Here is a 21969-nt window from a genome sequence, read left to right as displayed (position 1 = left end):
ACTGCTTCTACCAAATTTCTTATGAATTAATTTATTGGGTGTCTATTGGGGTTTCCCCCTCTACACTTAGAATCTTTGGATGAGATAGCTATTCTGTGGCCTTGTATAATAAAAATAAAATGTTAATTTTGTGTTTTCTAATTGGTTTATAGGAGTTGTTAGGATCACAATCGACTGCCATTCTTTGTCCTGAAGTTTTGTGCTGTCTTCCAGCTTCGGCACAGATTTTTAGCAAGGTGTTGATGGCACATACCTTTACTTTAATCTTAGCACTCAGGAGGCAGGGACAGGTCTGGTCTGAAAGCCAGTTCCAGAACAGCCAGGGCTAGACAGAGAAAAACCCTGTGGGGGGGGGGGGCGTGAGTTGGAAGCCTGGCAATGATAGTGCACACCTTTAATCCTAACCCTCAGGAGGCAGAGGTAGGCAGATCTTTTGGAGTTCAAGGTTTACATGGTGAGTTTCAGGACAGCTAGAATTACATAGAGAGACCTTGTCTCAAAGAAAACTTAAAAAGGAATCTGTTATGAGTAGGTTTTTTTCGCCAGCCGGTCTTGTCCCTCCGCCGAGCCAGCCCCAATTAACATACAGAGATTATGTATTAGATATAAAGCTGTAGGCCAGTTACTAGTTTCTTATCGGCTAGCTCTGTCTTAAATATTAACCCATTTCTATTCTAAGTATTTCCACATGGTCTCATCTTACCAGAGAGAGGACCCGGACCTCTGTTCTCTCAAGTCTCTACATGCTTACTCCTCCCTACTACTTCCTGGAATCCTCCTTGTCTCCTAGTCCCACCTATCATGCTTTCCTATTGGCCAACAGTGCTTTATTCATTAACCGATAAGAGAAACATTTACAGAATGACATCTCCCATCAGGAATCTTCTTTGCCTGTCCTTTAATCCCAGCCCTGGGAGCCTGAGGCAGGTGAATCTCTTTTGAGTTTGAGGACAGCCTTGTTTACAGAGCTAGTTCCACAATAGCCAAAGCTACAGAAAAACCCTGTGTTTGATGGAACAGGGGCTGAGATTGAGCTGGACCTCATGACTATGTTCCTAGCTAAGACAGGAGGACTGCTGGCAACATAGACTCCTAAAATGAAAAGGTGATGTACACTTAAAATCACAGTACTTGTGAGATAGAAAAGCAGGGAAATTTCCATGAGTTTAAGGCCCACCTGGTATGCATAACAGTTCTAGATTGTAGTGATCTCCTATCTCAAAAGGTTGAGAAAGAAGGGAGATAGAGATGGCTCAGCTGTTAAGAGGGCCTAGGTTCAATTCTCAGCACTCACATGACAGCTCACACTGTCTATAGCTCCTGTTCTAGGGAACCCAACCCCTTATACAGACATACATGCAGGCAAAATGCCAACATACATAAAATAAAAATAAATGAATAGTTATTTTTAAATGATTGGGAAAGAAATTGAAGTATTTTTTTTTTTTTAAAGTGAGGTGTGTTGTTTACCATTAATCCCAGCGCTCAGAAATTAAAATTAAAAAGATGGGGGAAGGCCTCACCGAAACATCTTTCTGGTCATCTTGGAGTTACAGTTATACTGGTGCAAGGGCCCATGTAGCCTGCTCCCCTGCACAGTGCTTCACTAAATTGAAACTGGAGCACTAGGCTGAGGAAATACCTGGGGAGAGGAAGAAGAAGGCAGACTGCGGAGGGGAGGCCAGGGGTGGGAAGGCTAGACCTGCTGGAGCATGGAGTGGCCACAGGATTGAAGTGGCCAAAGGAGCCCATCTTTGCACTATCTGGAACTTCTCCTCCCAGTCCCTATGTCTCACGGATCCCAGCCAACTCTGCCAACAGGGCCCAGACCTTTACCGGATGTAGGGCACACTGGCAGAAATGTGGAATTTGGCCCCTGGGTCGAAATCTTCTTCTGACCGAGGAACAGGTGGGCACAGGCCCTGGTACTTCAACCTGGTGGGAGAGAGATGGGGGCTTGGTCATGGATCCTGGAGGGTTCTCTGAGCCTTTTCCTGTTTGAAGTATGTGTGTAGGTCAGCCAATCTGGGCTTGGCCTGCAGATTCAGTGCTTGTCCCTTGATTAGACAAGTGAGGGCACATGGAATCAAAACTCAGGAATTGCAGTATCAGTGATTGAGCATGTCACCTGCTCTTCCATGGACTCCCTCTCACTCAACACCAGCATGGTCTCTGTGGAGATGCCATCAAAGGACCAAGTGAGGTCAGGTCCTTGCTTGCATCTATCCTATGAGGTCAGACTATAGACCAGAAAACAGGTATAGTGGTGCACACCATTGTTCCCAGCACTGGTCTACAGAGAAAGTTCAAGGACAGCCAAGGCTACACAGAGGAAACCCTGTCACAAAAAACAAAGGTGGATTGGTGTTTTAAAGGTGGGGGTAGGGCTGGTTGTGTAGCTCAGTGGTAGAGCTCTTGCATAGCCTGTATAAGACCCTGTGTTCAACTTCCAATATCAAAAAGTAAATTAATTATATGAAGCCTTTTCCTGTCCCTAGAAGATTAGGAATTAGGGTGTGAACATTTATTATTAGTATTGCAGCAGGAGGGCTTTTTTGTTTGTTTGTTTGTTTTTGCTTGTTTGTGGGACAGAGTTTTTTCAGTATTACAGCTGACTGTCCTGGAACTCAAAGAGATCCACTTGCTTCTATACCCCTCCCCCTCCACCGAAGTCCTGGGATTAAAGGTGTGTGCCAGCACCATCTGGAGGCCTTTGTTTTCCTATTGCCTTATTTAGTAATCAGCTCAGTTCCTACCTGGAGATAATGGATGTATCTATGTCTGTGCTCTTTGGGATAAGAGCACCACCTGCTGGCTAGGAAGATCTATGCTGTTTTTATTAGAAACACCAACATAAGTGCTTGAGGGAATAGGAGGAAGAAGTGAGTGAGCATTGCAAAATACTCCAAAAAGAGCAGGCTTGTGAACACAAACTATCAGAACTTGGTGAACTGAAAACACAGTCTTTAGTCACATTTCATTTTCTTTGAGGAAGCAGTAATTTAAGATGGAGTTAATTTGCCTTTTATTTACCTAATAAAATACTATTCCTACCTTGATAATAACAATTTAATCCTATGGAAATGGAAAAATGGGACATCTTATAGCTGAATGAATCTCTGTTGCTTATTTATTTTGAGTCATATTATCACAGTGTGTATCCAGGTTGACCTCAGACTAATGATCAACTCTCTTTCCTTAGCTTCCTAAGTTCTGGAATTATATAAATGATAGCTACATGACCAGAATTTTCAATATTTCATCCCTTTCTTTGGGTATTCAAGTCAGTCTAGTTTGTTTTAATTTTCAGTATTTGATTTTAAAATCAGAGCCTTATGTATATAGGCAGGCACTTTATTTACCACAGAGCTACAACCCCAGCACATGTTCAGATTTTTTTACTTTTCCCATGTTCTAGGATAACTACTATTCATTAGTGTGTATGCTCAGACCAACAATGCCTCGGAATTTATATTGTCCACTGATTGGGGAATTTAACAGGCTCTTGCTCATTTTATAGAAATGGTGAAAAGAAAATACAGTAACTCGGGAGGCAGAGGCAGGGAAGAAAGGGAAAGAAAAGAAAATACAGTAGGGTTCTGGCAAGTGTGAATCTGCTGAACATTTTTTTTTTCCATATTGTAGTAGTGGATATTATGAAAAATTAACCTTTTACCCTGGAATTTCTATTTATTAATTAAAATTCTCTTTTTGTTTTTATTTGTTTTTGAGTTTTGAAAGAGGGTTTCTCTGTGTATCCCTGGCTCTCCTGGAATTTGCTTTAATAGACCAAGCTAGCCTTGAAGTCACAAAGATCCTCCTGCCTTTGCCTTCCCTGTGCTGGGATTAAAGTCATGTGACACTGCCTGACCTAAAAATGTTTTTCCCATAGGTTATATTTTAGTTACATTCTTTCCTCTTTCAGCTCCTTTTCTGTCCTCCCTATCTTCATACTCAACCAACTTCATGTTCTTTTTTCTCTCTCAAAAAAACAAAAACAAAACAAAACAAAAAAAAACCTAGTAAGTCAAAATTTACAGAGCATGAGTACAAAACTACTCTAGGGCATGAGGTCTGCCCTGGGTTGTGATTTATGCACCCAGTGACACTCCATTGGAGAAAATGGATTTTCTCTTCCTCATAGGGGATCAGTTGCAAATAGTTTTTTACGTAGGAGTGGGGCATTGTGTCTGCTTCTACTTCCCAGTACTGCAATTTTGTGTAGTAAGAACCTGTGTGTAGGTCTTATGCATGCTGTCATAGTCTATGAGTTCACATGTGTTGTCCTATTGTGTCTGGAAGATGCTCCTGGCTTGAAATTGTCTACACCTCTGGGGCTTAGAATCTTTCTGTGTTCTCTTCTTCATAGATATTTGAGGGGGGGAAGAGTTTGATAAAAAACATTTAGGGCCAAGTGCCCTAAAAATCCCCCACTGAGTACATGAATTTCCATTTGCAGGTCTCTGTTAATTACTGCAAAAAGAAGTGTCTGATGAAAGTTGAGTGATGTTCTGATCTATGGGTGTAGCAGTACATCATTAGGAATCATTTCATTGATATGTTCCTTTAGCAAAATAGTAGTAGTAGGTTTTCCCCTAACTACTCTTAGGGGCTTGTGACCTGTAAGGTCTCACAGGTTCTTGGCGGTTTTAGCAGTGTCAGGTATGGGTTCTATTTTGTGGAGTAGGCCTTAAATCCAGTTTCTTTAAGTGGTTACATACTCCCATAGCATTTGGACCACTATTTCACAAGTATATATTGCAGGCAGGTTGGCTTTCTTTTTTGTGGGATGAGATAGGGGTTTGTTTTTGAGACAGTGTCTCTCATAGCCAGGTCTTCAAATCAGTATGAGGGTGAGCCACACTTGGAGACAGGTGGATCTCTGTGAGTTGAAGGCCAGTCTGGTCTACATAGCAAGTTCCAGGACAGCCAGAGCTACATAATAGACCTTATCTCAAACAAACAAACAAACAAAACACTACCAGATTTGAAGGGCCTGGAGAGTTTGCTCAGTTGTTAAAGGACCTGAGTTCTGTAGATGGCCGCATTATGCACATGCCTTATACACAGAGACGTGTATGTGTGTGTGTGTGTAATTTAAAAATACATTTTTTGTTGTTTTTTTTTTTTTTAAACAATTGTGGTTGCTAAAATCTTTAATCTCAGCAATAAGTGGCATAGGCAACATGATCACATCAAGTCTAAAGCCAGCCTGAACTATGAAACAAGACCCTATCTAAAACCTGAGTATGTTGCCTTTAATATCACTACTCAGGAAACAGAGGTAGGCAAATCCCTGAGCCCTCGGGCAGCCTGGGCTACACAGAGAAACCCTGTCTTTAGTACTTTTTTTTTTTTTTTTTTTTTTTTAATCTTAGTAATTATAACACAAAGTTAGGGGACTTGATGTGAGTTTAAGACCAGCATCTCATAGCTTCCCCTGGTTGGGTGGAGGGTAAACTTTATTGATGACTACCAGTATCACAGAACAAATTAAGAAAACCTAAATAAGGCAAGGTAGTGGTGACTCCAATGCCCAGGAGGCAGAGGCAGGTGGATCTCTGTGAGTTCAAGGCCAGCCAGGTCTACAGAGTTTCAGGACAGGCTCCAAAACTATAGAGAAAACCTGGGGGGGGGGGGGGAAGAGAAGAACACCTAAATAAGACTTGGTGGTATAGTTTGAATATATGTAGCAAGTGTATGGCCCGGGTTCAATCTATAGAACTACCCATAAGAAATAAGAGAAGGGGAGGGAGAAGGAAGGAAGAGGAAAGAGATACATGTTCATATACTGAAATGCTCTGTCAATGGCAATGACTTTGTCTTAGAGGGTCTTGGGGGATACATATGAGGAAATAAAAAAATTATAATTGGTTTTCTAATAATTAACATTCACCATCTAGTCAGCTTTAAATAAAAAACAGATAATCAGGGCTGGAGAGATGGCTTAGTTAAAGAGCACTGGCTATTTTCCCAGAGGACCTAGGTTCAATTCTCAGCACCCACATGGCAGTTCACAGTTGTCTGTGACTCCAGTTCCAGGGGTTCTGATACTTTCGTGCACATAAAATAAAAGTGAAATTTATTTTTAAAAACATGGATAATCAAGACATTATGATAGAGCTCTAGAACAGGGAGGATGGCATAGCTTGTACTGAAATAAATAACATGCTGTTGCCAGAGAGCATAAGGTATGCTGTATCACAGAACCAATGTAGGCCCCATGGGAATGTAATTGCTAAACAAGTACATCATGTTTGTACATGTAGAAAGAAGTACGTTTAAATAAAAGAATAATTGAAATAGGATGTTCAGTCTGCCACACCAATAAGATTAACATGGGAAGTCTCCCATTAATATAACAAGGCCAAATTGGTAACACTACTTACTTATGAATAGGATGAACATCAATAAAGTTCACATAAGTTGGGTCTTCCATATGACGGCGCCTACTTTGGGGGAGGGAAAAGACTACTTGTTAAGACAGAGAAGTGTGTGATATAGGTATCTTGACCTCTGGAGAGTCAGTGACTGAACCACCCTTCAAGAAGAGAGGAGCCCAGAGGCCAGGTGTTTGGACTAACCTGCACTGTTTTGTGTTTCTTACAGATGTTCCCACAAGCCTGCACTTCCAGAGCATGCTGAAGTCTCAGTGGCAAAACAAGCCTTTTGACAAGATCAAACCTACCAAAAAGTTTTCACTTAAGCACAGAGCACCCATGCCATGCAGTCTGTCGGATCCAGTTCGTAAAGACAGGCATAAGTTGGTCAACTCCTTCCTTACAACAGCCAGTAAGTTTGAAGGAATTAAGGACTCTTCTGCAATCACTATTATATTATACCTTTTATATTCTCTGGTTACTGGTTTGCTATGCCAGTATTCTGGGATTGGAAAAAGCATCTAGTTACCCAATACAAACTCAGCTCACAGCTTCCCTACCATATCTGCTTATTTTGAATGCTCTCAGGTAGACTTTGAAAGCTATTTCAAACAAGCAGAACCTAAAATGTTCAGTGAACAGGCAGTAGTAACCTGATACTGGGTCTACCCATGGGCAGGTTGACTTCTAAAGCCTGGTGTTAACCTTTCTGTTTGTGACTCCCTGTCCCTGTCCTAGCTATTGTACTATTAACTAGAAGATTGAGTCCCAGAGTATGTCTGTTATGCTGCCTTGGGTATATAGCATTGGCCTAAGGATAACTGAAGAGCTCAGAACTCAAATAAAATTTGAGTAGATGTACTTCACAGCTCTTTTTTGTTCCCCTCTTCAGAGCTGTCCCATCACCAAACCCGGCCTGACAGGACCCACAGGCAGCACTTAGACGATGTGGGGCCTGTGCCTATGGTGGAGCGAGTGACAGCTCCAAAAGCAGAGCGCTTGCTCAATCTACCGCCACCTGTACATGACCCAAACCACAGCAAAATGAGATTGCGAGACCATTCATCTGAGAGAAGTGAAGGTAGGGCCAGGCCTAGCACTGCTATCTGCATTGGCACTTGCTCAGAGCTTTCTGGGACAGCCCAAGCTTCTCTTAAAACCCCCTATCCCAAGCTTTGTCCATTACTTTGTAGAAAGGCGTGGTAGGGGCACTATTGCTTCTAAATGCAGGTCACTTCTTACTGCTACATCTGCCCGGTCCCTTATTTCCCATCAACTAGTTGCTGCAGCTTTTTATCCTCTAGGCTTAAAAAAGCATTTTTTGTGACTTTAGAGTGAATTGCTGGCATTCCTAACATATGTTAGAAGTAGAACTGGTTATAATATCTATTTAGCCATGTATTCCTCTCTTTTCTATTTTTGCAGTGTTGAAGCATCACACAGACATGAGCAGTTCAAGCTACTTGACAGCTACTCATCCACCACACAGCCCCTTGGTGAGACAGCTCTCCACCTCATCAGACACCTCCACACCTACCAGTTCTAGCTCACAAGTTGGAGCCAGCACTTCTGTAAGTACCTATGTGGAGTTGATAAGACAATCTACAGGGCACTCAGAGTGGCTCTAGAGACCAATGTAAAGTAAAGTTATAGTACTTGACCCTCTGCAGAGTTTTCTTAGTAAAAATGAATCTCTGCTGAGGCGTGGGTAGAAAGTTTGCTGTGGGTTTTGTTGATGTTGAGCTTGTTTGGTTGATCCATCATCATCCCCCCCCCCCCGCCCCCATCCCCCAGGAGAGTAGTACTAGGGTGTTGTTCATAATAAGCAAGGTCTGCCTTGCCTACTAGGTCTAGAACCTTGGTCTAGAGGCAGGTTCTCTGCAGATGTTTGTGGCTGTTGGGGATCTTTTTCACCTAGAACTTGAATACCTTAATCATTTTAGGCATTCAAGACAATTCAGTCTTTTTGTTTCTGCTATTGATGAATGTCAATGGGATGCTGAGAATGATCAGTGGTAGTAGAAGGGAGAAGGCAGAACCCATGCTTTTACAGGTGACAGTACTTATATTTAATATATGCATAATGGAAGTCCATTTAAGGCATACTCACTACATTATACATCACCAGACCCCACTTAGGAATCTCTTTGCATAGCCATAGCAGACAAAGTCTAATTAAACACATACCTATAGCAGGTGAATACAGTTATCCAAGGGTTCTTTTTATAGTAATCACAGTAACAAGTGTAATCATGTTAGTAATTAAATTTCGGTGCTGTGATGTTTCTATACTGTCCTTTGATAAATACATAGTATTATGAGTCCTGATTTTATGAACACAAAAACCTAAGGCTTCACATGATTGAGTGTATTTAATAAAGTGAGGATTTTGATGTGATTCAAATGATTGTAGTCTAACTACAGAGTCAGCTCTCAGCAGTACACCACAGGCTTGGCCTGAGAAAAGGGATGTTGTAAAAGCTTGAAGCTCTCAGTGTGCTCACTGGGATCAGGTACAAACTCATATTGTTCTTTGCTCTTACAAATCAGACTGCCCTTTCCAGATAGTTTTCTTCCTTTACCTTCTCTGTTCACAGACTTTTCTGAATAGGTGTGTGATATTCCTCCCACACTCAACCAAACACTAGCAAAGGGGTTCATATAATCAAATGATAGAGAATCTGAGAATAATTCTCAAATCTGAACTCAAAGGTCTGGGTTTTGGTAAGTCAGCAATTTTATCTCAGTCCTGTTAAGTCTGGAGTGTTGACTTAGAACTAGATCATTTGGGGTATAACCTTACTAAATACAGATTTTATGCACAGCACTGTGCTAATCCTTTAGGCTCTTTGAGACAAAGTTTCTATATGTAATTCTGCCTCAAACTCACAGAAATACTCCTGCCTCTACCTCCTGAGGGCTGAGGTTAAAGGCATTGAGCCACCACACCCAACTCCTTGAGATTTTTATTGCCTTGTTTATTCAGGGAATTGGGATATAAATAATAAGCAGAATGATAGGCCAAATTTATGTTGAAGCAAGGTGGTAACTGGACAAAATGGGCAGAACAGGGGCTTCAGTGTATTTGTAGTGCTTCACAGTGATCATTGCTTGTATTAAAATCATCTTAGTGGTCTTTAAACGAATTATGTTTGTTTTGTCTGTCTTGAAATCCAGTGGTTTTGAGAAATCCTTAGAAAAATGTAGAGACCAGATATGGTGGCAGAGTCCTCCTGATTTTTTTCTGTTTATGAAACCAGATTTAGAAATGGCTTGCTCTTCTACATGCTCCACCCTCCTCACCTTTTTGGCTCTGAATAGGAAAAAGTAATTAAATTGGATTGAATAAGTGGTAGCAGAACAGGGAGTTCAAGTGGAGACTGCAGGCCAGAGGCCTGAGATATCTTTAAGAAATACATAGCTGTTTCTAGTGGGAGTTTCATTCTTGACCAAAGTAGAACACTATATCTCCCAAGGCTTCTTCAAGACTCATTTCTTGTATGGATCATGAACTTCAGCCAAGTTATAGTGTTAGAAGCCTTTGGGTATGTTGTCACTAATGCTTACTTGCAGAACTCAACCAGGCAAGAGTTCAAAAAGTCACAACCATTTTAGTTAAGCTAGGACCCAAAATTTGTGAGTTAGTGAGTCTAGTATTACTGATAAAGAAGGAAATTGAAAATTATGACCTGAAATCATTCATGGTACCAATCCGAAATCCTGTTTTTTGTTTTAATATTCTTACAGAGTCTTAAGATGATGGGATGAATAAGTTAGAGGTAGTAGTTCATCTTCCTTACCCCTCCTTTGTGGGCTGACCACACTTGGTTTGGGTATGAATGCAGTCTCTTGGGTGTTTCCAGCTGCATTGTTGCCATGACAACATGTTTGTCATCCCACTGTTTCCCTATGGCCCCTCGTCCCTCACAGCTCAGTTAACAGGCTGTTTCAGGAGAAGGTATTTGCTCTCTGGGCAGAAGCAGCTAAGAGTTTTTCTTCTGTCTGGGCGACTTGATCATTTGACTCTTTGCTTTTATTCATTCTGTCTGGCTTTTTAAGACAGGTCTCCCTATGTAGCCCTGGCTGTCCTAGAACTTCCTATGTAGACCAGGCTAAACTTAAACTCACAGACATGTGCCTACATCTGTTTCCCAAGTGCTGGGATTAAAGATCTACAGCACAACACCTGGCTTTATTCATTATTAGTTTCCTATCTACCATAGATGTCCAACTCTGCCTTTGTTACTGGTCCCTTGAAAGTTTTATTTCCCCAAAAGTTTAGTGTTTCCACTTACTGTGGAACACATTTCCTTTTGCAGGGGAGGGGATGGAAGCTATAGACAAGTCCTTCTTTTCAGTTTCCTTCCACTCTTCTCTTTCCCCAAAATAATAGAAAGATGAGAGTTATGTGAGGGATGAGAAAGTGGTTGGTACAGACTTAGCTGAAGAGTGAGATCCTCAAGAGGAAAGTATTTTCATGGCACCTAAGGTAAGATGGTTTGTAAATGTGGGCCTGCCCTTTGAGCCTCTTTTCTGGTGAGATAAGTCAATGCTTTTAATCTAAGTAGTCACCATTTGGTCTAAACATTGTGTTTAAAAGCCAAAGTTGTTGACAAAGGAGAAGGGGTAAAACAAATAGGAGAGAGAGTGTGTACCATATGTATACCTTTTGGCTGCAGAGGTCAGAAGAGGATGTGATCTCCCTAAACTGGAGTTACAGACAGTTGTGAGCCACTATGTTGGTGCTAGAAAATAAACCCTAGTCCTCTCCAAGAGTAACCAAATCTCTTAACCATAGAGCAATAGAGCAATTTCTCCAGCTCTGAAACAGGGATTTTAGGATTTTAAAGAGAAATGCTAAAATGAAGGAATAACACACACACACAGGCTTTAGATCTAAGATACCCATTTATAAAATCTATCAATTCTAGAGGGAGCCTTGTGAAATGGGGTTTACTCCTTGAGGCCAGCACCTGGTATTTTCCCCCCAAGAACTCTGTTGCCAGAGACAATCCATTTAGATACACATTGATGCTGTGGTGGCTGCTGCTACCCTAGGACCCAAGTGCATAGTCATCCTGCCATATGACTGGCTGATTTTTAAACTTGTAACATTGTACCTCCCTTGAAACTTAAACTTTTGTCTTACAGCAGCCAGTGAGGAGGAGAAGGGGAGAGAGCTCATTTGATATTAATAACATTGTCATCCCAATGTCTGTTGCTGCAACAACTCGTGTGGAGAAACTACAGTACAAAGAAATCCTTACTCCCAGGTAGAAGCCCTATTTAATCAGCTACTTTCCCTCTTCCTGTTGTCTTGTATCCTTTTTCTCTTCTAATCAAGCAGTCCCTAACCCTGAGTTGTTTTCTTTTTCAAAGAAGAATCTGGGGCCAGGCATAAATCCACACTTGTAATCCTATCTCCCCAGAGTAAACAGTGGGCTGTAGGTCTTCAAAAACAATAATAAAAAGGGGGTCAACATACATGGTATATCCTGCCTGTAATTCCATACTTTGGGAGGCTTAAGCTAGTCATTTCCAGGTTCAAGGCCAGCCTTCAACATACATATGTGTGTGTGTGTATGGTTGCTTCTTGTCGGGCATGGATGGTTCATGTCTACAGTCTTAGCAATTAGATGACTGAGGCTGGTGAAACTGCTTTTTTCAAAAATTCAAGAGCAAATAAGAGGGTTGGGGGAGTTAGTGGAGCAGGATGTGGGTGCTTGATAGTGGCAGAATTATTTCTGTTAACCTCTCTTATTTCATTGTATGAGTCAACCAACCCAAGGTCACAACCTGGCAGGCTATCCAGACTGTGTGCTTCTTTTGGTTTTTTGAGGCAGGGTTTCTCTGTGTAAAAGTCCTGGGTGTCCTAGAACTCACTTTTGTAGACCAGGCTGGCCCCAAACTCAGAGATCTGCCTGCTTCTGCCTCCCAAGTGCTGGGATTAAAAGTTTGGACCACCAACACCAGGCTCTTATAAATCTTTATTTCCAGCTTCTAGAAGCCAATTGGAAGATTGACAAATATGTCCTATATGATACCAATTGACCGATATTCAATTAAACAGTTAAAATTTTACTTGGGTTTGACAGTCTTATCTGCCTTGTTCCAATATCAATTTTCTGTTTCTGGCCTTTGGGTATTTGCATGTGGGCTTCATTTAGAAGCAGGAGACTCATAGCCTGCCTATAATCCCATGATGTTCTCATTTATTTATCTATGTATTTATTTATTTTATTACTGGGTTTTGCAGCTGGCGAGAGGTTGATCTTCAGTCTCTGAAGGGGAGTCCTGATGAAGAGAATGAGGAGGTAATATCACACACCAGTCATGGGTACAAACTCACAAAATGTCTTAAGACATAGGGGTGTTGAATTTGAGCTCATTGTATTCTGTCTCTTGACTAGAAACATCTGCAACAGGGTTAGACGGGATCTAGAATTATTCTGCCAATTCATAACCTTAACTTCTGGGGGAGGGAGGGAGATCAATGAAACTATTCTGTTACAGATTGAGGACCTGTCTGATGCAGCCTTTGCCGCCCTGCATGCCAAATGTGAGGAGATGGAGAGGGCAAGGTGGCTGTGGACCACAAGTGTGCCACCCCAGCGTCGGGGCAGCAGGTAATGGGCAGGCATAGACTCCCAGAATCTATTGAGAGAGAGAGGATGCTAACCAGGGAAAATATGGTTATAGAATTGGTTGTTGTGAATGAATTAGCCAGGGGAGTTTAGAAGGCCTCACAGATTTGTGTGTGTGTGTGTGTGTGTGTGTGTGTGTGTGTGTGTGTGTGTGTGTGTGTGAGATGAGGACTGGTTTTGCAATCTTAGATGACTCAATGGACTGAAAGTGATTGCCTCCAAGTCTGATGAAGTTCAGTCACCTACAGTGAAAGGAAAGGACCATTACCTAAAAGTTGTCCCTTTACCTCCATGCCTTATACTGCACCATGGTGCTCATGCTTTTTAATACCCCCCCCCATGTCAGCAGACCGCCTATTTTTCTTTGACTTATTTTCAAAACTTCAGCTAGTTCTTACTGTGAATTTACTAGACAGAGCTTTCTCTTAGGCTCATGGCTACTCACAGCTCTTATGTGGGTAAAAGTGGGAGGAAGTGAAATTAATGGATCTTGTAAGAATATCATTGCTGTCAGTTCAAATGAACTGCTTTGGTGTAGATGCTTTTTTCCTTACTCCTCCTCTTACTGCCCCCTAGAAAGAAGCAAAGAAAAAAAGCCCATGGAACCACGTTCTCACTTAATTTGTATATTTCTTGGTTCATAGATCTTACAGGTCATCAGACGGCCGGACCACCCCACAGTTGGGTAGTGCCAACCCCTCCACCCCACAGCCTGCCTCTCCTGATGTCAGTAGTAGCCACTCTCTGTCAGAGTTCTCCCATGGTCAATCTCCTAGGAGTCCCATTAGCCCAGAACTGCACTCAGCCCCCCTCACTCCCATGGCTCGGGACAGTTTGCGACACTTGGCCAATGAAGACACCCGTTGCTCCACACCAGAGCTGGGGCTAGATGAACAGGTGAGGGGTGTCTTCTTTAAATGGGAGGAGGGTATGAGAGGAGGGAAGATGTACTGAAGATAGAGCTTTCCTCTGTCTTGTTTTGAAATGTGTGGAAGTGTGCTGGTCATTGTTCAAAGGGTGCCCACCTTGGAGGGGTCTTCTTAAACTTCTCCCAATAATAGTAGATAGACTGGTTTGAGAGCAGGAAATGAGCTGAAACTAGGTCATCAGCAAATCTTGTCTGTCCACAGTCTGTCCAACCATGGGAGCGGCGGACCTTCCCTCTGGCTTACAGTCCCCAGGCAGAATGTGAGGAGCAGCTGGATGCACAGGACATAGCAGCCCGCTGCACTCGCCGCACCTCAGGCAGCAAGACTGGCCGGGAGACAGAGGTGGCACCCACCTCGCCTCCTGTCGTCCCCCTCAAGAGTCGGCATCTGGCAGCAACAGTTGCAGCTCAGCGCCCAACTCACAGATGAACAGGAAATGAGACTGTACAGACTCACTACTATTGGCATTAAAGCTTCAGAAATCTCTGCGTTTGATATTCAAACATCATATGCTGGAATTTTCACAGTTTTTAGTGAATTTAAGGAATTTAGATCCTCCTTTGGTTGGTTTGGTTTTGTTGTTTCTGTTTTTTTGTTTTGTTTTCATGTCACACCTGAGCACTTCCTCCAGTTGGCAGAAGTTCAGGAAGAGACCCTGTTGGCCTGGTCCTGCATAGCCTCTGCACTGTTGGATCACTGGACTTCCCAATGTTAGATGATCACCCTCTCCCTCACACCTGTCGGGTAGGGTGGCCAGCCAGATGGCAGCAGGTAGAAAACTCCAAGTCAGCACAGCCTCCTGAGGTTAGGTTGGGCTAGAGCAAGAGCAGTCTGGGCTCTTACCCTTCCCTCCAATCTGAGGTTTGGCTGGCTTAGCCCTAGTTGGGCACCCCTCCTTGGTCTTATGTGCTGGAACACCCTTCTAGCTGGCTTCTTGTCACCTGGACCTTGAAGACCTATTTTCAGTTTCATCTGCATTTGGTTCTCTGTCTTGGCTCCTTGAATGCAGTACCCTGCTGCAGCTGCTCAGGTCACCTATTCTGCCCATCCCCACCTTCCTCTCCCATCCATGTACACAGACATGTTAGTCCTTCCACTCACTCCTAGCACCTATGACAATAAGGTTTGGACTGCTTAACCCATTCCCACTCCCCTCAAACTAGGAAGTCTGTGGAGCACACAGCATCACCTCTGTATCATGTTTTCTTCTTTCGTGTCCCAATCAGACAAGACAGTCACTTTGAGCCCCTCTTTGCCCCTTGCCTGTGGAACACTGTCTGGTCCTAGCTGTGGTTTCCATTGTCCCCATCAACCTCCTGTTAGCCTTGTGCCTGTCTCATGTATAATCACATCACCAAAAAAGGGGAGGGGGAAAGGAATTTTCTTTTTCTGCCATTTTATAATCGTACAAAAATAGTAGGCAGATTGCTTAATGGTTGGGGTTTTTTCACAATTTTCAACATTAGTGATTTTTTTTTTCTGTTTGCAAGTTAAAAGGTTTGTCCTTGTTTCTTTAAACAACAATAATGCACCATATCCCTATGCATAAAGTGCTTCTTCTATTTATAAGGTTGAAAATTCTGAATAACCCTTTTAGCATTGTAAAAAAAAAAAAAACAAAAAAGACAAAAATTTAAAAAAACTTGTATTTTGTAAATATTTTCTTTTCCTGCTTTGAGCTGTGTAATGGCAGCGAACATGTAGCTGTCTTTGTTCTATAGAAATGCTTTTCTTCAGAGAAGCTGATCTTTGTTAATGTCTTGATTCTGTTCGCAAAGCACAGACTAGTGCTTAAAAAAAAAAGGAAGGAAAAATGATAAAAATAATAAAAAAAAAAAGATACAGAAAGTCATGTGTCATGCTTTTCTTGACATGCTGGACTGTGTGTGTCTGGCAAAGCTGGGATGGCAGCCCCGGCATTCTGTTAGGTTAGGAGACTTGCTGGGTAGATGTTTTGAAGGTTGTATTTCATGAAGATAAGAAATACCATATGCTCTTGAGTGAAGCAGTTGATTCATTCCCAGTCACTGTTCTTTAAGAGGTAAGCAGTATAGAATTTCAAATTATTGCCAGGCTGTGGTGGTGCATGCCTTTAGTCCCAGCACTCAGGAGGCAGAGGCAGGGGGATCTCTGTGAGTTCGAGACCAGCCTGGTCTACAAGAGCTAATTCCAGGACAGGCTCCAAAGCCACAAAGAAACCCTGTCTTGGAAGGGGGGGAAATTTTTTTTTCAAATTTCTCTTTAATGGGGAACTGTGAAGACAAATATTTTAAGATTGGAAATCTAAGAACTATCATAACCTTGACATATTACCAAAGAACTCAGAGTAAGGGAGATGGCTCAGTGAACGAAATACAGTATAAGAGACTGAGTTCAGATATAAAGCTGGGCATCTGTAACCCCAGTGTTCCTATGTGAGATGAGAAACTGGGACCAAGAATCCCTAGCAGCCAGGGTGTCAGATAACATGCCTCATATGCAAAACAATGTCTCAAGATGGGGGACCACCCAAGGTAGTCCTCTGGCCACATGCTGTAGCATTCAATACAAAATTGGGGCTGAGTATGGATGGGATATTGCTTAGTTGGTAGAGTGACTGCCTAAGCATGCATGAGGTCCTGTACCTCATTAACAGCATAGCATACCACTATAATCCCAGTACTCAGGAAGCTCAAAGGCTCTCTCAAAAAAAAAAAAAAAAAAAAAAAAAAGAAAGAAAAGAATGGGTTGCTTCTTTTTGTTTTCCCTCAAGATACTGCAAGCAAGAAGCTGCCTGCCTTAGCAGAAGTGGTCTGTAGTAAGGCTACAAGGTGTAAGGGCTACAGTATACGTGAATGCATGCTGGGTTTGTAGCCTTGTGAGTTCAGCCAGAGAGTACTGATTGCCTGAGGGTAGTTTGCCAACAGCAGGGTGTGAAAATGAACCAGGTCCTTACTCTGCATTCAGGATCCCTTCACGCCAATGTCTGGCTTTTAGTTTCATTTCCTGTTCTGAATTTTCTAATCATGAAAAAGAACTTACAAACTATTTTCTTGTATTTGGAATTCATGAACAGAGATTTTGTTTAATCAGAGTAATAACTTTATTTCCAAGTTCACTTTTACAGCAACAGTCAATGTAAATCGTTTGTTAAAACACAATACACTATATGGACATTTCACAGACAGGAAGCTAAGCTAAGATGATTCCATGTGTTGTCCCCCCCACCCCCTCCCTCAAAATCGCCAAAGAAATCATGGGACTTAGAAGCACTGGAGATCATGCCTGGCATAGTAACTGCACAGGCTATAATCCATTAGGAGGGTGAGACTGAGATACTTCCCAAAGTAACCCTTCTAGAAGCCAGAGAGAAGTGTGAAGGCTCATAAAGCCACACACCTATAGTAGGTTACCACCTCTGCCCTCTTCCCCACTTATTTTTCTGCAGAACAGACTAGTGTCAAGGGGTCTTGGTCACTGCTAGTAGTGTAGGCTGTAGAACTGAAGGCAATCCAGAGATGATGCTGTTGTGCCAATGGCTCACAGGGAAGGAAACCAGGGTTTTAATGAAGGCTCTGGATGCCACAAGAGGCGGCAGGCGAGAGTAGTTCATAGATTCCTACACAAACCTGGAAACTATACCTGGCTGGGAAGGCAGGGAACTAGCTGGCTGCCTCTGCCTTGGGAAAACCTGTCAATGGGACAGCCAAGCCTCCAGGCTGAAGCCTCATGGCACCTCTTTATCTAGCAGGTGGCCAAAGTCATGAACAAGGTTACAGACGGCTACACTCCAAGGCTTCCCTTTGCCCATGTGAACTCTTAACATGTTCCTCCTCCCCCCCTCCCCCCACAGCACAAGCAATCTCAAACAGGATACACTCTTACCATTGAAGTCAATTTAAATAGAACTATTGATAACGTGAATAAGGGCTTGGAGGAACCAGGAGTATGGTATCCCCTATCTAGCCCACCCAAAGACTCTGGAGTGGAGAAGCATGGAAAGAAAGGACAGATGCTAGGGCCTTGGGGGATTGTCCTCACTGAAGTCACAAGCCAGAATCTCTTTGTAAACAGCCTGTCAGCACTGACCTGATCAAATCATGATTTGGGGGCTGACCACCCTACAAGAGAGCAGCAGAGTGCCCCCATTCAAGGGCAGGAACTGCAGGCTGGGCAAATGGGTGTAAGTTATAAAACCCGGATAGGTAGCCATGATGAAGGGACCACAGACCTTCAAACCACACTTCTTTTCTCCATCGGACCCTCTGTTTCTAAGGATAGTTGAAGTCCATCAGCCATGGGGAGCCTCACCGTAGATAATCCTGGCGCACAGTTCTTTAATGGGAAAGGCTGGCTGCTTCCTTCTTTCTGCCTTCCACATTGTCCTTATCTGTACCCAAGCCAAAAGTGACAGAATCTTCCTAAGCTTCTCCTTAGACCTCTTCCCTACAGCAGTATGAGATGCTCAGTTGTGGTCAGTGGACTGACACCTTGGAAACCAAGGCAGTGTCTGTTTTAAGATGTCCCCTTCCTCAGTGGGGCAGTCCATGCCAACCCCTGTGGTGAGGCAGCCGAGGCTTGGAGAGGGCCCAGGGATGTTTTCTGGAGAGTCATGGGATTTCTAGGGCCACAGCTCTCCCAACTGGCACTGATGCCCTTTTCTCTTGTGGTGCAGTAGTTATTAGACAGTCTTTCAGGGCGCTGTGGGAGTTCAGGCTGTGATTAGAGAGGACCATCTTCACTCTGCAAAACAGGCCAGCCAGAAGCTCTCCCTGACAGGTGGAGCCTGCTGTCTCTAGCAGCTAGAGTCTAGCTGGTCCTGTGCTTCAGGCCTTGACAGCTAAGAGACCTCTAATGTCACAATCCAGTGTCTGTGAGGTCCCAGATGCAGAGGAAACCCTTCAAAACATGTCCTGGCAGGGAAGCCTGGCACTGGCCTGGAGCAGAGTCCCAGTGGAGACAAGAAAGATTCAGGCCCTCCATCCCTGGTGGTGAGCTAGAACCTCTTGACAAATATTTGAAGATACATGCGTCCTTTTTTTTTTTTTTTTCTTTTTCTTTTTTCTCTTTTTTTTTTTTTTTTTTTTTTTTTTTTTTTTTTCTTCTTTTCACTATCATAGTCACTCTGGTGAACCCAGACAAACAGACAAATCCAACTACAACGCAACAACAGGGTGCAGACAGAGAGGGTTGTATCTAAGGAGATGTCTGGCTGCTCCAACAGGGCAGGCAGCACCGCTTCCATGGCGACTAGAAGAAAAACATTTCCAGGGGATATGCTCCCAAAAATGGGGTATGGAGGGCTGATTACGTGAACGGGACTTAATGGTGGCTGGGCTCTGGGAGGCTAGCAATCACAAGTTGGGGTGGAAGCGAGAGATGGGAGGAGTATGGCCCTGCCCTGGGATTCTTGCCTGCTCATATTAGTGCCAGCACATTGACTTGCTGCCTCCAGCATGAGAAAAGGGCCAGGCCTAGGAGGCAACCACTATTTAAAGTTTAAAAAAGCAGATGGAAGCGTCCAGGATCATTTCCTGGAACGCAGGACTAGAGACTGAGCCCCAAATCTTTGCCTCCCTAGGACTCCACCTCTTAGTGTAGAGCAGGGATTACCCATGTCTACCCAGGGATCAGGGTGGGGGCTGGGGGAGGCTGAGCACTCAGGACAGTGAGACATGATGTAAGAACGGCAGTGACTGGCTCTCATGGCAGACGTGGGTGTGATAGGACAGGTAGAGGGGCTGCAGGAGGGATGGGAGGCCTGGGACCTTCATCCCAGAACGCCCCCCATCCCTTACACTGCAGAAGTGCCCGACGACCAGGCTTGAGAACAGGCAGATGTCCCCCAAGAGGCACAAGTCCTTACAAAGAACTGGTTAGCCCTAAAGTCCCAAGTCTATGAAGTGGCCAAAGTCATGGCTACAGTTCCAAACTTCAGAACTCAGTAAAGCAGGTTTCTCCGTGAGGAGGAGTAAGCCCCACAGCTCAGGGCTCCCACCCTGCAGAGAGGGAGGAAGAAGCCAGTGCCCTGTGATGTCTTTCTGTCCACTGTCCCATCCCCCCCAGGCTGCCCTACAGAAGGGGCACAAAGACCCACAGCACTCCCCAGGGCCGCGCCAAACAGACAGCTATGCCATCGAAGACTGCTGGCAGCTGGGGCCACCTGTCCTTCACAAGCTACTTGGCAGGAGCCAGTGTCCCTTCTCTTGGCCTGTCTTCCTCACCTCTCTCCTCTAGATGCCCAGCCCATCTGTCCCTCAGCCTTCACTCCCTCAGCCCTCCTTCACATCCAGACATGTTAGGGTCACCTGCCCACAGCTCCACGAACACACCAAGTTTCAAATCTTTTGTTGCTGCCTCCGTCCCTGATGCCCCTAGGATGGAGCTGCGGGCAATCAGTTGCCCTAGTCCCTCAAAACTCCCCAGAAGTAGCCTCCAGAGCCTCCTTCACCCTCTACTACTCAAAAATGGGGTGGGGTGGGAGTGGGAAAAATCAATAGCAATTGCCCAAGGAAAGGTTGGTTTGGCCATGTTTTTACACGTTTCTCTTAAAAAATATTACTAGCCCACAAATCAATTTGGAACGATGAAATTTACTCATTCCGATCGCTGATTTTGAAGTCCCGAGCCAAAGCCGAGCCACAAAAGCATGTTAGGTGACAAAGCTGGTCAGCCGGTCTGTGAGGAGCAGCGGGGAGGGCAGAGGGCGAGGGGCCAGATCATTCATTTTTTTCCCACACTCACTCTCTCTTCTCTTCACGATTACTGACCACCCCGGGGGCTTGATCACAAACCCTGCTTGGCCAAGGAAGCGGACACTTCATCGGCTAGTGTGGCAAGCTGTGTTGAGTCCGCCATGTCGATGCTGCCTGTGGAGGACACATTGCTGAGGTGGCGAGGAGATGTGTCCCCAGACACCACAGGTGACTTGTACACAATTTCTGCTCCGTGGTCTGTCTTGGCTTTGGCATTCTCTCGGAAGGTCAGCTTGTGGGTTTCAATCTGTAAGAAGTTAGGGTGAGATGAACGACAAACACTGGGGGGAAGCAGACAAGCCCCAATTGTCTCCACGCCAGAGTCTATGGTGGGGGGAAACCGCTCTTTTAATTAATTAATTAATTTCTTATTTATTTTCACTCATTCATTTTTTGATATAGGGTTTCTTGCTGTAACCCTGGCTGTCCTGGAACTTGCTTTGTAGACCAGGCTGGCCTAGAACTCAGAGATCTGCCTGCTTCTGCCTCCTGCGTGATGGGATTAAAGGCAAATGCCACCATGCCTGGCTATCTAATCTTTTTACATTGTGTGTGTGTGTTCATGTGTCCCAGTGCATGTGGGGAGATCAGAGGACAACTTGTGGGATTTGGTCCTCTTCTAACATCTGGGGCCTGGGAAACAAACTCAGGGCATCAGGCTTGACTGCAAGCACCTTTACCCGTTGAACACAGTCACCTGTGTGTGTGTGTGTGTTACAGGGATTGCTCTGTTAGCCTTACTTGTCCTGGAACTCACTATGTAGACCATGCTGCCCTCAAACCCACAGAGATCCGCCTGCCTGTGCCTCCCAAGTGCAGGACAAGTGCTGGGATTAAAGGTGTGCACCACTGTGCCCACTGCTTCTGGCTTTGTGAGACTGTCTCATGTGTAGCCCAGACTGGCACCGATTCTGAGTAACTTGCGATAGCCTCCACCTGTCTCCAGTTCTCCAGTCCTAGGGTACAGGAACCTTTTGTTTGGCTCTCACTCCACTCTCAGGTGCAGGTAGTTCTCTGAAGGAAAAACAGGCCAATGAGCTGAAGATCTGCCTAAATCAGGTCTGCAAGGGAATCCTGCCTGCCCAGAGTCTCCCCCAGGGCACAGAAGTTCCCAGGCTGGTGGAGAACCTCCCTTACCCAGGGAATCTCCAGGCTCAGGTCTGCTGCAGCCCCACTGAATTAGACTGAGGTGGAACCAGGCCTGTGACTTCCTGTGGCACCTTAGGGCCAAGAGGCCCCATATGGGAGCAATATGTATGAGGCTTTGCATTTAAATTGAGCA

General features: G+C 44.2%; 2 protein-coding genes across 12 annotated transcripts in view; one reads left to right on the top strand and one right to left on the bottom strand.

Annotated features, from left to right (window-relative positions):
• Nucleotides 1–15585, top strand: part of Kansl1 (KAT8 regulatory NSL complex subunit 1) — a 124049-nt gene extending 108464 nt beyond the window's left edge. For 5 of the 8 annotated variants that reach the window (XM_051178730.1, XM_051178704.1, XM_051178715.1 and 2 more), the window contains 8 exons: nucleotides 6610–6792; nucleotides 7273–7461; nucleotides 7806–7951; nucleotides 11532–11653; nucleotides 12637–12694; nucleotides 12894–13006; nucleotides 13669–13921; nucleotides 14155–15585. In XM_051178730.1, the coding sequence (XP_051034687.1) occupies nucleotides 6610–6792; nucleotides 7273–7461; nucleotides 7806–7951; nucleotides 11532–11653; nucleotides 12637–12694; nucleotides 12894–13006; nucleotides 13669–13921; nucleotides 14155–14382 (1292 nt within the window). In that variant the 3' untranslated portion in view covers nucleotides 14383–15585. The remainder of the gene's footprint in view (nucleotides 1–6609; nucleotides 6793–7272; nucleotides 7462–7805; nucleotides 7952–11531; nucleotides 11654–12636; nucleotides 12695–12893; nucleotides 13007–13668; nucleotides 13922–14154) is intronic. The other 3 variants (XM_051178743.1, XM_051178735.1, XM_051178724.1) reach the window with 2 other exon arrangements.
• A 4920-nt stretch (nucleotides 15586–20505) lies between these two features.
• Mapt (microtubule associated protein tau) overlaps nucleotides 20506–21969 on the bottom strand; it is an 89672-nt gene continuing 88208 nt past the window's right edge. For all 4 annotated transcript variants that reach the window (XM_051178666.1, XM_051178670.1, XM_051178690.1 and 1 more), the window contains one exon: nucleotides 20506–20934. In XM_051178666.1, the coding sequence (XP_051034623.1) occupies nucleotides 20719–20934 (216 nt within the window). In that variant the 3' untranslated portion in view covers nucleotides 20506–20718. The remainder of the gene's footprint in view (nucleotides 20935–21969) is intronic.

The sequence above is a fragment of the Phodopus roborovskii genome, unplaced genomic scaffold, assembly GCF_943737965.1.
Source record: "Phodopus roborovskii unplaced genomic scaffold, PHOROB, whole genome shotgun sequence".
Taxonomy (NCBI): domain Eukaryota; kingdom Metazoa; phylum Chordata; class Mammalia; order Rodentia; family Cricetidae; genus Phodopus; species Phodopus roborovskii.
Note: the sequence above shows the minus strand (reverse complement) of the source record. Positions and strands in the feature narration are given on the sequence as shown.